Source organism: Mytilus californianus, unplaced genomic scaffold, assembly GCF_021869535.1.
Source record: "Mytilus californianus isolate M0D057914Y unplaced genomic scaffold, xbMytCali1.0.p SCAF_5, whole genome shotgun sequence".
In the NCBI taxonomy this organism is placed as follows: Eukaryota; Metazoa; Mollusca; class Bivalvia; order Mytilida; family Mytilidae; genus Mytilus; species Mytilus californianus.
In genome coordinates this window covers 76,137,779-76,153,939 of record NW_026262701.1, presented here as the reverse complement: position 1 = coordinate 76,153,939, position 16,161 = coordinate 76,137,779, and the positions used below count along the sequence as shown (strand labels likewise).

At 36.0% G+C, this 16,161-nt stretch overlaps 1 protein-coding gene across 10 annotated transcripts in view; it reads right to left on the bottom strand.

Annotated features, from left to right (window-relative positions):
- Positions 1 to 16,161, bottom strand: part of LOC127703064 (uncharacterized) — a 434,903-nt gene that overhangs the window by 174,678 nt on the left and 244,064 nt on the right. For 4 of the 10 annotated variants that reach the window (XM_052207446.1, XM_052207448.1, XM_052207447.1 and 1 more), the window contains one exon: positions 9,644 to 9,748. The exons of the other annotated variants lie outside the window; for them this stretch is intronic. In XM_052207446.1, coding sequence (XP_052063406.1) covers positions 9,644 to 9,748 — 105 coding nt within the window. The remainder of the gene's footprint in view (positions 1 to 9,643; positions 9,749 to 16,161) is intronic. 10 annotated transcript variants of the gene reach the window in all.

The following is a 16,161-nucleotide window of genomic DNA, read 5'->3' as shown; positions in this document are numbered from 1 at the left end:
ACATCCTTACAATCACCGAAGGGTTGACCTTCGACGAAAGTCTCCAGGAATATCAGGTTCGAGAATACGAACCACAAGCCGGTGCCCAGCTGAACAATCCCGGTGCTGAAATCGAATCAACATCGAAACCCAGGATTTGTTCCTACACCCTGCCGAAAGTTATCTCGTGGTGGAAGGTCGACTTCTCAAGAATGATGACACAGCATATGCCGATGGCGATCTTGTGTCGCTCACCCATAATGGTATCATGTATCTCTTCAAGAGCATCAGTTACAGGCTTTCCGGTCAGCAGATCGAACATATAAACGACCCCGGCATCGCCACCACTATGCTGGGAATGTTAACCTACCCCGACGACTTTTCCAAATCGCAGGGTCTCAACCAACTGTGGTATAAGGATTCTTCCGCCGATGCTGAGGCTGAGAACACTGGATTTGCAGCCCGCCATGGATACATTATCACCAAGCCCACCAACAAAGGATCGTTTTTGTTTGCCATCCCCCTAAAACATATCTTTGGATTCGCAGATGATTACAACAAAATAGTGTACGGGTTCAGACACGAACTCTCACTCGTTCGCGATTCAAATGCTAATGCCATTCTGAGAGCAGCTGCCGTCAACGATCCGACAAAGATTGTCCTGAGTAAACTATCGTGGTTCGTCCCTCACATCACACCCTCAGACGAAAATAAGATGCAACTGTACAAAACCATCCAAAGTAAATCCAAAATCCACTGTGGATTTCGCATGAGACAGTGTGATTCCATAGCCGTTCCCCAAGCCTCACAGTTTAACTGGCGTCTAGCTGCCAAAAGTGGTCGCGAAAAACCTAGATATATCATTGTTGCCTTCCAAACCAACAAAAGTGGTGACCAAACCCATAATGCTGCCGTGTTCGATCACTGTCGATTGCGAAATATCCATGTCACCCTCAACGCTGAACGTTATCCAGCAGTCGACTATAATGCAGCTTTCAACGAAAATAGGATCGCCAGAGTGTTCAAAGAGGCCTCTGACTTCAGAAAGAAATTCCACAACATGGACAGTCTCCTCAGTAATGGTGGTATTAATCCCTCCGATTACATCGACTTGTACCCCTTGTTTGTGATTGATGTGAGTCATCAGTCTGAGCGTCTCAAAGAATCTACGGTGGATATTCAGATCCGAGCAGAATTCGCCCGCAATGTTCCAGCCAACACCGAGGCGTTTGCACTTGTCATTTCCGACAGAATCCTACAGTTTGAATCCGATGGTCAAAAGATGAACGTTGTGTACTAAAAGTAAATGGATAAAATTCACCTACAACTCCTCTTTGCCAGTCACCCCGCCGAAGTCTATGCGATCGTAGTGAAGGCTAGTAAACAACTCAAGGAGCAGTATGACGGTATCGAAGAGTGGAAGCAAAAATATGTGACAATGGTTTACCATAAATAAATGGACAACACACTGTTGCAGCAAATTGTCGATAATACCGACCCAAAGCATGGGTTTTCCTTCATCGTCTCTGGAAACGATAGCCAAATCCTTACCCGATTCAACCCCCCACTACAACTCAAGGAATCCAAGGCCTACGAGATGGCATTGGTAAACCTGGAAACCTATAACTCCATCCCCAACATTCACGCAGGTAACAATTCCTTCCGCTACTCCCCCGACGATGGTGCAAACTGGTTTCCCGTCGCACTGAGCACAGGTTCCTATGACATCGAAGACATCAACAATGAGATCCAGCGGCGGCTACGGCTCAACAAACACAAAACGGAGATCATCATCGATGCCAACCGGGCAACCCTAAGAGCAACGCTGACCCTCGCCAGACACTATCAAGTAGACTTCAACGTTGTCAATAGCATCAACACCGTCTTGGGATTCGAGCGGCAGATTTACACGTTCGATATGATCACAAACGGCTATACGGAAGGGGAACACATTGTAAATATCATCAGCATCAACAGCATTCTGGTGAATAGTGATATCATCCATGGAAGTTATGTGAATGGTACACAGCAGTCTACCATCTACAGCTTCTTTCCCGCAGACGGTCCTGGTATGAAGATCATTCAAACCCCAAAGAATCTAGTATACTTGCCGGTGACCTTGCGAACCATCAATCGCATGCAAACGTATCTCACCGATCAAGATGGTAGGCCCATCGATTTCAGGGGTGAACATCTCACCATCCGCTTTCATCTTCGTGAGGTATAAATAAATGACTTATCACGAACATGGTTTGAGTTTGACAAAAGGTCAAGCTGATAAACTACAACGGGCGGCTAAGAAAGGTTGTCCGGTCTCCATTCGTTTGTCCCACGCAAACCTGCAAGGCGAACACAAGATGTGGCTCACCACCCGCCAGGTTCAAAAGATCGCCAAGCTCCTACAAAAGGGTACTGGTGGTATGGTCCTAGAGTTGAGTGCGACCCAATTGAAGGAAAACATGCAGAAGGTGGGTGGCTTCCTACCCATGTTGGCGGGGCTGGCAATGAGGGCACTTCCCATGTTAGCAAAAACCATTCTACCCGCCTTAGGTGTTGGAGCCTTGAGTGGTCTGGGTGGTGTAGCCGTCAACAAAGCCTTAGGGTCTGGATTGTACCTAAAACGTGGTGGATGCGTTTGCGCAGTAAAACCTAGTGGCAACGGTCTCTACCTCAAACCCTCAAACGCCCGGATCATCTATGGTGATGGACTCTACTTGAAGCGTGGTCAGCAATTCCACGACGGAGCTGGTCTGATCTTAGGTGCTAACAGCCCCTTCAAAAATATTCCCCTCCTCGGTATGCTCCTATAAATAAATGGATGATTTAGATTCTGGATACCGACAGACCAGAGTCGAATGTATGGAAGATCAACTCAACGCGGATATACATAAGTATCAACATACCTTGAAGATCTACAAACGTCTGGACAAAGTTGTATCTGTAGCACTGAGTGTTTGTTCTGTGGGCAGTTTGGTGTTAACCAGCTGCACCATGGGTTCAGCTTTGACCGGTATAGGTATTATAGCCTCCCTTCCCCTAGGATCCCTTGCTTGCTTGAGTGCCACTGGCGTGATGGTACTCACACTGATCTCAAGGCAAGAAAAAACACCGCGACACCTTGCAATTGGCACAGTCCACAAAATTTTTAGTTGAACAATGTATTAGTACTGCTTTGGCTGGTGATGAACAAATTGATGATGCTGAGTTTAGGAAAATCACCACCTGCCTCAAAAACTACTACGATGAAAAAGATAAGCTCCGACAACCTTCCAAAACTTTTAGTGAGGACCTTAATGCGCATGCGCCGTAAAAAACGTCACACATCATTCCGTTACACTTCACTCCACACATCGTTTCACGATGTGCTCCATTCCGCTTCACTTCATGATGTGCTCCGTTTCAAGCATAAAAAAAACAAACTTTTCCAATCCGGCAGAAATGTCGGATCGGAAAAATTTTTGTACCCCACCCGGCCCATTATTTTTTTTTTTTTTTTTTTTGACTTACTTTCTCACAAGGTTGCAAGAAAAGTACTCCTGTTTGGTCTTTTTGCTGACTTCTAAGCCTGTACTTCTCACAAAGGCTCCTTCCAAGGGTTCATTCTCTCTGTTCAGTATACTGCAAGCCCACACCCTTATCGTTTCTCCTTCTCTGTTTTTCAAGGTGAGAATCTTACTCCTCCCAAACTTCCCATCTACTTCTACCACTTCCAGGATTTTATAAATCACTCCGATTGGGAGTTCCTTCTATTTCAGGGTTTCCAGGCTCTGGTCCTTTGCCTTTTCCTCGAAAACATTATCGTTGATAAAATCGTTGTCTTTGATTTTTGGACTTCTGAGTTCCGCCATCTTTTGTACGAAAGCCATATTTTCGTATCTACCCTGGGATTACATCCCCTTTAAGGTGTCTCTACCATTGTTTACAAAAAGCCATATTCTTGTTTCTACCCTAAAACTAATTGGGATGCTGGTCCGTTTTCATTGTAAAAATCTAGAGTTGGATTTGTGCTAGATTTCCCCTTAAAAATGGAAAGTGCCGCAGAATCGGCCTATTGAGACTACTTGTACCTTCTTCCAAAAATTCATAAAATTAATCTAGAAATAAGTAATGAGGCATTACGAACTGGTCAGCTAGCAGGACACTTTAATGTTCGTTACCGACCAATCATCAATAAATACAACTCTCCCGCGAGAGATACTTACTTGATCTAATTATAAAACCATTATTGAAGAGGCATAACTTTTACATTCAAGATATAAAGATTCCATTAATAAAATAGAGTCACACGAGGTCAAAAAAGAATGCATTTGAATTGCCTATGATGTACGTCAAGGTACAGAAATATGATCATTGGTAATTAGAAGAGAAACTGTTATCAATGCATTAGAATTAATTGACACACAGGAGAATATATTCTTTTTTTTTTATATAGATTAGGCCGTTGGTTTTCCCGTTTGAATGGTTTTACACCAGTAATTTTTGGGGCCCTTTATAGCTTGCTGTTCGGTGTGAGCCAAGGCTCCGTGTTGAAGATCGTACTTTGACCTATAATGGTTTACTTTTATAAATTTTGACTTGGATGAATAGTTGTCTCATTGCCACTCATACCACATCTTCTTATATCTATTTAAAGATTCTCAACAAAATAGATTTAACTGCATTTGTTAAATTAATTCTTAGAAACAATGAATTTGAGTTTAATGGACTGTTATACAAACACATTATAGGAGCGCCCATGGGTGGTATATTTTCACCAACATGCACAGATCTGCCCTATTCATTAAAATCTTAGATAAGTTCCAATGGAGAGAAAACATCAAATTACACTGTCAATAGGATTCCAATATGGATGACGGTATTATGGTCTTCACAGGCAAATTAGAGCAAGTTGAAGATTTCTTTAACCTAGCAAACGAAATTGACCATCTACTTTAGTTCTAATATGCGGTGTCGACATCTAGTGCTATTTAAAGGGTGGTAAAGGGTTATTTCCGTGCAACGTTTTCGGTTTTTATTTCACGTGATTTGGTGTTTCGACGTTTTATTTCTCGTTTTCTCGTGTTTTGTTCGACGTGCGTGCTTCGTGTTTTCCCTTAATTATTTTCCGTGTTTCGTGTCGGTACTCTTATTTTCTCGTGCTTGTCCCGCATTTGATTAAAAATTAAACCGGGACTAATTCAAAGTCAGCCCAGATATTGTTTTAAATTATAAACTAATTAACTGGTCCCAAGATATTTATTAATAGCCTATTGTATTACTATAATAATCGTATGCAACTAGAGGACGCTAAAAAGTGACCACATGCAGGGTCGCCATGTCAATTTATAATGACTGCATGATCTCCAAGAACGGCTGAGTAATAACTTTTGGTACTTTTTTCCTAAATATTACGATTTTATTTCTTGGCTTCGTTTTTCCAGAGTGTTTTTTCCGTGCAACGTATTTGCGATTTGTTATTTCACGTGTTTCCGTGTTCAGACCCCCCCCCCCCCCCCCCCCCCCTTTTTTTTTACCACCCTCTAATCAGATACCGAAATCTACAAAGGTGATCGATTCCATAATAATGGAATTCTTGATGTTAAATCACGTATATTAAAAACACAGAAACGTATCAATATTTACCAATCACTAGTGCACATCCAAAACACACATAAATTTTAGAGTATTAATTTACAGTGTGTGAATAATGTAAGAAATAATAGTGACATCAATGAATTAAATAAACATTTAATTAGCTTACAAGATAACTTAAATGATAGAGAATACTGTAAAAAGGAAACAGTAAAAGTTGTTAAAAATGTATATTAACGAATAGTCTTTTAATATTTTACTTGTTTTATTTTCATTTGAAACAGATTTTTTTATCTGATTTGTCAAAATGACAAGTATGCATAATGATTTTATTGTTACAAATCAAATCCCAAAGCCCACTATAACTCATTATGTAGAAGCCACAGCGCTATTTTAAAATATATCTCTTTGAATATCTAGACACAGATGTTTGATACCATATGCATTGGTCGTTATAAATAAATCTTGACTATTTATCTTTCACTTTTTTATCAAAGGGTACAACTGTCAACTTTGCTCAAGTCAGTAAAGTTTTGTTAACCCTTGCAATGCATAAAATGTAGCTTTACAATAAATATACATGTTTAAAAAGGATCTATAGATTGTTTATTATCATATATCAGATAAGTGAATTAGCGATCTGTGAAAATTCTTTATTGTCATGTTTTAAATATTTTAGATACCCCGTATGGAGGTGCTCTTAATTGCAGGAAGCTAATACAGATAAGATGAATAGGTGTTCCGAATGAACAATAATATAGCTTCCGAATATTCCTCCATAGACTATATTTCTAACTAATTTATATGCGTGAATCCTCAGGGGTTCACGCAATAAGAAGATGTTGTATGATTGCCAATGAGACAACTCTCCACAAGAGACCAAATGACACAGAAATTAACAACTATTTTTTTTTTTAATTTTTGAGCAAACTAGCGTCAATGTCTCTTAAAAAAGCGTGTGATGCTGAAGGTAAATTTCAAAATGCGAATATTGAGGAAAAATGATAATATTATTATTAACAATATCTTGTAAAATGTACAGTGTATGTTAATGCATCCCAATACGGGGCCTCAGTAGAATACCCCCTTAGGTCGTGTTAAATAAATGCATCAGTATACCTCACTTTTAAGCAATTTAAGATTTATTTTTTTTAAGTCGTAGGTTGTTTTAAATAAGACACAGAGTCGCCCACTTAATCCCTAAAGTGGCGGGTCGGATTTGGCAATATTGGAGCCACACAATATCCAATATACAGAATAGATTCTGTATTAAATAAAGCAAATCATATTCTGACCCCGCATAATTTGTTGAAAATAGTTTGATGAGAGAATCTGTATAAATAATTCCATGTATTATTAACGTAATTCGAATTCTGCATATATATACGCAATTAGAATTCTGTACAGTCTGTACTTGCGTATGCAAAGAATTGTTACGTCATAATTCCGTATATACGGAATTCGAAGTCTATCCATACGGAAATACTTCTGTATATCCGTTTTTGAAATCTGTAAATACATATAAACGATTTCTGTAAATACGAAAAAGCACAAAAATACATAATTGAATGATATACCTCTATACACAAATTTTAATAACGTAAATACAGATTTCGAATTATATAAAAGTTATTCGAGCTACCTATATATACGGAATTATTTCTGTACATATGTAATAACATATACGTTATAATACAGACAGACATATTTTGTTTTACCCTGATACCGCGCAACAATTATTTTCTAAGTGTCGGATAATTGGGCTGTCGGAGCAATGGGTTGTCGGATTATTGGGCTGTCGGAGCAATGGGTTGTCGGATTATTGGGCTGTCGGATTATTGGGCTGTCGGACTAATGGGTTGTCGGACAAATGGGCTGTCGGAACAATGTGCCGTCGGACTAATGAGCTGTCGGAATAATGGCGTGTAACACTGTAGTATATATTATTTAACTAATGAGGGTGTGCTCGATTATAAGTCATATTTGAAACAAAATATGATCGATATTTCAAACCATTCTATTAGATCAAATAAGATTAAACAAGAAAACAGTGTTTCATGTTTCATGCATTACCCAACATTTTTTTCTTTCCCTTTGCTCATAACAACGAAAAAGTGTTATGTTAAGTCTTAAATTGCAATACAAGCAAACTGAAAATATTTTTCATTCTTCCCTATCATCAGAAAGGAGGGAAACAGTTTTAGAATAAAACCCGCGTGATTAAAAACATTTCTAGATTACGTTTTGTAAGTCTTAACTTTAAGTTGGAAAACTACTTTTTGATTTCGTTAAAACATTTCAAGATTAACGCCGTCATTTCCACTGCCGATATAACTGTTATATTTGCCACTGGACATATACCAACAGTAAAGGAATTCGATTATGTTACGCGTTTCTGTTGAAAAATTAAATAAAAATCCCACCCAATATTTAACTCAAGCCTTATTTAAATGTTATCCATACCCCTGCAAATTCTATTTATTAGTACTATATTCAAATTATAACAACGAACAATCAAATAATATACCGAAAACGCCATTTTGACCATTTCAGTTTCTTGGACTATTTATTCTATTTAACCACAATATTATCGTAGAAATTATCCTAGTAATATTTATTATAAAATGGAACAAACGATTTTTGCTGTACAAAATCAAAATACAACACTTTAAATTTCAAGCAAATGATATCTTAAACGATAAAATTAAAATAAAATCTGTAAGTGATATAAAAATAAGAAAATGTGGTATGAATGACACAGAAATTAACAACGATAGGTCACCGTACGGCCTTCAACAATGAGCAAAGCCCATACCGCATAGTCAGCTATAAAAGACCCCCGAAATATTAAATGTAAAACAATTCAAACGAGAAAACTAACAGCCTGATTTATGTACAAAATAATGAACGAAAACAGATATGATATACGGCAACAAACGACAACCACTGAATTACAGACTTCTGACTTGAGACAGGCACATACAGAATGTGGCAGGGTTAAACATGTTAGCGGGCGCCCAACTCTCCCCCTAACTTTGGACAGTGGTGTAACAGTACAACATATGAACAAACTATAAAAATCAGTTGAAAAGGGCTTAACTCATCAGATAGATACTAAGCACAAAAACAAGTATAACAAAAACACAGAGTGGACGTTGCAGGGTACTTATACATCCCCACAACAAAAAGACATTAAGTACAGATCTGAGAGTACTCGCAGTAACTGACAGCTAGTTCAAAGCCAATAACAACTAATAAAAAAAATCATGCATCTAAGACTAATTTTCCTTAATGAATAATGTTTATGTGTACAAAAGAATTCAACTGAGTTAACACATTTGATATTTTGTAGATGCACAGAAGAGGAATGGCACTCTACCGACTTGGAAACTATCCGTGACAAAAGTTCAGCCACGATGTGCATCGGAAAACAAAATATGGATAATGTTGCGGAATTTTAGTGAAAACGATACTATATGTTATACAATGGAATTACGACTCGCAAATAAAAGCTGTTTATTAATAATGAGATATTTGGTGTTCATTGTATTACTACGATCCCTATTTAAAAAAAAACTCAAGTATCAGTCGTTTTAGTAAGTTTTCATTTTCATTCAATATCGCGTTTCGTCCTTTAGGAATATTTCCCTGGGTGAACACTTTTTAAGATAGTGCCCATGGAAATATCCAAAGGGCAAAACGTCCGGATGAATGAAGATGAACAAAAGAAAATAACTCTCCATTCCTGAAAAATAATGGAGAGTTTGAACAAAAGATTTACGTCACAGGTGTATTTTGATAATTATTCCAGTACGACTCCCTCTAGCAGCGTTACACTTCTCGACCCGAAATAAGGAGTTTTAATTAAATTATCGAACATTTAAATTTTGACATGATCATGTTTCGATATCTCTATCAAGCAAATGTTTTAAAAAATTCATAATTTGAAAAGAAAAGAAATAACAGTTTTTTGTTGCGTTTCCTTTAATTTTGGGAGATAATAGTTTATTGATTGATGGTTTATACTGAAGTCATTTTGTTAAGTGCATATAATTTTTAGTCCTTTTAAAATAACATTGATGAAAAATGCTACCTTAGATGATCTATCCATGGGATCCATTCCTTTTTGTTCTATCAGCCATTTTGTTAACTCAATGTTTCCACTCCAAGCTGCCGAATGTAATGCTGTTTTCCCGTCCTGTAATGATGATTAAAGTATTATGTCTTGGTGTTTGATGCTAGTTAATTAAATCAGTGTTTAGTTACAGTGTATGATTAACACTGTCGTGTAATGATAATTAATTATTATGTTGTAGTGTTTGATAGTAGTTAGATAATTCAGTGTTTGCGTCAGTGTTATGTGATTACTTCATGTCCTTTCTGTAGTATTCATTACTTCTGTAAAAAAACATATACAAACATTCTAACCACGTGTATACAGCAACCCAATGACACACATACTACAATACATGTACAGGTCTTCACTTATTCCTTCTGGGGTTTTATTTCTTATTAGGTGAATGAGAAAAAAAAAGAAAAAAACACATGAAGCTTGAAGACAGGTTCATGTTGCAGAAAAAGGTTCAACCATATCGAGTGCACCGCAGTCGACTTTATTTCAAATACCAGCACACTATAAAATATGATGAATGAGCACAAATGAAGAGATCACAAGCGTGCAATCAATTCAAATTCTGTTGTTGTTCATCTGTGTTTCATTATCTTATATTATTTCAATGAATTTTAAAAGAATTAACTATGATCCAAATGTTATATATTTTATTTGTGAAAATGAATTAATATAGTTATAATATCTAAATTCATCGCCATGAAATGTCTGGAGATCAAGAAATCGATCAGACCTATTCACCTACTATACACGAAAAAAAATATTCACAATTTTTCCGTGTGACGCAGGCCCCCTCTTTCCTTCTTCGTTCTCCAAAATTGACCTTAACTCGGCGGTTGTTTTGCAAGAGACGGTTATCGTTTACCCAAACCGTACCACCTGCATACCCTTCCCTTTTCTGGTTTTTTTTCTGCAAGGTTCGTGTCGCTCTTTTTATTTTAAGTTTACTCGCGTGTTGCTGTTCTTTGAAGTTTTTTTTTTTTCATGTTACCGAAATATAATTTTGTCCCTCGATTTCCCTTTGCAAATAACGCTTTCTTTTTTCTTTCAAAACAAAGCATAGTCAGTGTACGTATCTGTGTTTCTTTGCTTAATGTATTATTACATTCAATCAATTTTACCTTTGAGATCTAAACAATAGTGGAGTATTTGAAACTGTTTAAATACATTGGAAAGAAACAAATGTAATTCGTATTTTGATGTTATATAAAGTATAATACTTTTATTAATATCCCACCCCTTTCCTTTTTCAATGAATTCAATGAAGGAAAGGGTTTCATGTTCTTAATAAAACATAACTACAAACTGTCTAAAACTTATTTAACAAACATATGATTAAATCTAGCACCTACGTTTATTTAATTTCAAGAGAGTACATCGGTTTCTTAAAAAACGATCACTACGAACAAAGTGCGAATCGGAAAATCGATTGTGTCCCATATTCATCATGGTTGATAAGCGAAGTTTTGCATTACATATAAACCCGGGGGTACCGATTTACCGTTTTTACTTCCAAAGGACATTGTCATTGAATGTGAAATTATGTAAATTGCTGAAAGACGAATTACGCTGTTGAATCAATGTAAAACGTTCTTAATTCAGTTTACATTTCTTGATTTAAGTTCATTATGAAGATCGAGCAGATACAAATTACGGCGGCTCAAGTATAACATTAATACTTTTTTTAAGCAATGAAGCCAAAACGATGATTAGGGAAGGATATACACAAGAGCTGGAAGTCCTGTGATGTGTCGAACCAAATTCAAACGTATCGAAGTGGCAACTCTCAGGTAAAAATGTATTTATACTAAACCCCTAACGAGAGAAAATGTGATTGATTTTCATATGATAAAGACATAATCTTTCAATCAGTTTAATTGAGGTCTGGAGCTGGCATATCAGTAACTGCTAGTAGTCCTTTGTTAATTTATGTATCATTGTCATTTTGCTTAGTTTCTTCTGTTACCTATTCTGATATCGGACTCTGACTTCTTTTAAACCGAGTTTTACTGTGCGTATTGCTGTGTGTTTGTTTATTCTATATTGACTAGAGGTATAGGGGAGGGTTGAGATCTCACGAAACATGTTTAACCCCGCCGCATTTTTGCGCCTGTCCCAAGTCAGGAGCCTCTGGCCTTTGTTAGTCTTGTATGTTGTTTTTTTTTTATTTTAGTTCATTTATATGTTTCGGAGCTTAGTGTCACGTCCATTTTCATTGAACTAGTACACATTTTTGTTTAGGGGCCAGCTGAAGCCCGCCTCAGGGTGCGGGATTTTTCTCGCTGTGTTGAAGACCCATTGGTGGCCTAAGGCTGTTTTCTGCTCTTTGGTCGGGTTGTTGTCTCTTTGACACATTCCCCATTTCCATTCTCAATTTTATTTGAATTTAATTTTTGTTTCTGCTATATACAGTTTGCGTATTTCCAGACATTATATATCTTGATAGATTACTCTCAAGGACATGAAAATATCGATCCACTCACGGAGAAACATTATTCTGAGTCCGAGTGTATCAACTCTTGCGCTTACTCTAAAACATCGTGTGCAGCAGGAACGGATCAAATGATAAAACGAAATTAAATGCAAATGTGGAGTCTTTGAACCGATAAAATATTAGTATGCTACATTGACATTCAATTATATGATGATAAATTCGAAACTTCAATGCCATGCTTTTTTTAAATTAATCAAACTAGCAATTTTTTTTGGAGTGGAAAGGTCGTATTATTTTTTTTATATTTATAAATTTGCGGCCGTATAATGGTATGGCGATGTCATCGTCGTCCGAAGACATTTGGTTTCCAGACAATACTTAAGTATAAGTGTATGGATCTCTATCAAACTGTACCACAAGGTTCCATACTACAAAAGGAAGTTTGGGATTGATTTTTGGGGTTATTCATGTTATTGGCTTAACTGTTTAGGAATTAGGGACCAACAAGGGGCCAAAAACAAGCATGTTTCTTGTTTCAGGACAATCACTTGTGTATGAGTGTATGGATCTCCATGAAATTGTACCACAAGGTTCCATACCCAAAAAAAAAGGAAGTTTTTGATTAATTTTGGGGGTTATGGCCTTAACCGTTTAGGAATTAGGGACCACAAACAATACTTATCTAATACTGTATAAATTGCTTATTTCTTGACCAAGTTCAATGGGGTTTAATTCAAAGTCTTAATTCTTGGGGTTCTTTAAAATGCTGAATCTAAACCGTGTTATTAGATTTTTGAAGTTGAGCCCCGTTTTTAAATTGGTCAGAAATTGAGGCCCAAAGGGTCAAAAATTAATCTTTGTTTGATTTCATCAAAAATTGAATTATATGGGTTCTTTGATATGCCGAATCTAATCGTGTATTTGTATTTCTCCGCTCGCCCCGATTGTTAAGACCTGTGTGTGTGTGTGTGGTGGTGGGGGGTATCTATGTCTATTGTTTCCTCCCACGTCCCAACTCCCAATGAATGAAAATGACCCTACAGTAGTTGATTTTTAATTTTAGTCATGTTTAATTATTTTGTAAATCTGTTCTTGTCTGTACCATTAGGAAGGAAAGGTTTCTTTATAAATAAGTTATCAAGATAATACTAGGCAATAAAACAACAAAACTCATAAGAGCCCAACTTGCCAAATGAGACCTTTACTATCCAAATTAATTTTATAATTTATTAAATATGTTTTTTTTTTTCTTCAGTTGGTTGATTGGGATTTGCACGGAAGCGTATTAGGGACAAAGTAAAAAAAAAAACATATATAATTGAACTTTTTTCAAGACAAAATTTTGAAAATTGAAATGTTAAAATTTCGACCTGAAGTTGTTGAAATTTTGAGAATTCAAATCTCGAAATTTTAACTTAAATTTGAAGTTTTGACTGTTGAAAAGCTTAAAATTTCGCCCTATTTTGGAACTCGATTTTTTTTTTTTTTTTCGTTACTAAAAATTTCCACTTATTTTAAACTCAAAATTTCGACTCCAATACGAAATTTCGAGCTTTTGAAATCTTAAAACTTTGACGTTTTCAAAATTTCGACCTATTTGGCACTCGAAATTTCGACTTTTCAAAATTCAAAATGTCTTCTTTTTCAAACTCAAAAATACAACTTCAATACAAAATTTCGAGTTTTAAAAATCTTAAAATTTCGACATTTTAGGAACTCAAAATTTCTACATTTTAAGAACTAAAAATTTCGACATTTTTTGAACTCAAAAATTCGACATTTTAAGAACTCAAAATTTCGACAAATGCAATTTCCTCGATAAAAAATTAATTAAATTATGCTTTATGCTTTATGAACATAATTCAGGTAAATTTCTTATTCATATATGTAGCTTCTGGTCTTCACAAATTTCCTAAATTTAACAAAGCGGCATCAGTTTGCTACCAAAATAGAACATTAAAGGGATTCAAATATTTTCTCCGGGGACCTGATCTGACCTCATCTCTTCCTTTTAGAACAAATTTAGTAAAACAATGGTGGATCATAGTGCATTTATTTCACCCATATTAATGGATAAAACCGGAGGAGCTCGAAAATCTTACCCCCTTCCCAAGAAAAAATCAAGAGTGTGATAAGTGCTCATCTTTATTACTAAATGTTAAGCTTATGTCAAAGATGATCTATTTTCTTTCATCATTTAGATATAGTGACATTAAGGTTTAAAATAAATAAAGTTAAGGGTTTTCCTTTAAAGAATTTTGATGGCCCGACGTGTTTTAACCGATCGAGACGAAATGGTATTCATTTTTTGGAATATGGCAGAAAATTAAACTTTTAAACAAATAAATTTTAGTCATGTCCCTAGTACGCTTCCGTAGATTTCCTTAACATCTAGTGGTAAATATTTCCTTAATACTCAGTTTACAAATTAGAATAAAGCTAATAGATAGTATATGCAATGTCGAGCGACATATATGACGGACCGAGATTTTGGACTGATACTCGAAAACCAATAGATAAAGGATAGAAACAATCGTTCGCCTCGCAATTTGTCTACAGCAGACATAACTGATTTTTATAGTTTGTTCTTATGTTGTACTGCTACACCACTGTTCCAGGTTAGGAGACGGTTCAAGCAAACTAGTTTAACCCCGCCACAATATGTATATGCCTCTCCCAAGTCAGGAGCCTGTAGTTCAGTTTATGTCGTTGGTTCATGTCCGTCATATTTGTTTTTCGCAAATTGTTTTGTTATAAATTAGGTCATTAGTTTTCTCCATCGAATTATTTCATATTTTTCATTTCCGGGCCTTTTATAGCCGACTATACGGTAAGGATTTTTTCATTGTTGAAGGCCGTACGGTTGCCTATAATTGTTTACATCAACTTCATTTGAACATTGGTGGATAGTTGTCTCATTGGCAATCATACCACATTTCCTTATTTTTATCTATAAAAGAGGTATATTTGTTTTTCGCAAATTGCTTAGTTATAAATAGGCCATTAGTTTTCTCTATCGAATTATTTCATATTTTTCATTTCGGGGCCTTTTATAGCCGACTTTACTGTATGGGTTTTTCTCATTGTTGAAGAATGGATAATGATATATAGTACTGTATTTTTTTTTTACTGTAATCCAAAGTCCCCTTTTTCAATAACACACCGGAAGATTTCTTTTTTTAAACTCAACGTTGCACTTTTTTTTCTATTTTTTTAAGTTACAGATGAGTTGCTTTAATCCATTTACAAGAATGCATAACCGTGTTCATTTATTTCTTGTAAATGGATTAAAGCAACTCAAATGCACCGTGTGATCTTAAACTATGAGCAAACGCCATACCATCCTGTTAGCTTTAAAAGGCCCCGACAATACAAAATATTAAAGAAGAAAACCAAGAGACGGATTTATGCTAAACAATAAACGAAAACATAAATATGTGGCAGACAGCAAATAACGAATTACAAGCTCCTGACTTGAAAAATTCTCTGGCACTGTAGAGCAGATTTGTACGCGCTACCAGCCTCAATACCCACCCCCCCCCCCCCCCCCCTTTTTAAGAAACAAACCCAACAAAAACATATCGAAAAAACGCAGTTGTATAACAGCACTTGTTCGTGTTGCTCAACAATCTTTAGTTTTCTATGTTGTGTTATGTAAACTATTGCTTGTCTGTTTTTCGGTTTTTTTTGCCATGACATTGTTAGTTTGTTTTCGACTTATGAGTTTGAATTTCTCTCTTTTTTTTCTAAAGAACAAAGTTGTTTTTTTCTTATGTAATCATATAAAAGGTTTGTCAGAATGATATTTCTTTCTTCTGTGTAAATGGTATAAGAAAGGACTAAAGAGAAGGTCACACTCCAAACAAATATGAAAATTCAGACAAAAGTCATGCAATAAATACAACCTCGGAATTATAGAATCCTAGTGGAGCTGTCATTGATTGATTTACAGATTGACTAATTGATTGATTTACAGATTGACTAATTGATTGATTTACAGATTGACTAATTGATTGATTATAATGAGAGGTTAAATATGTAATACTAA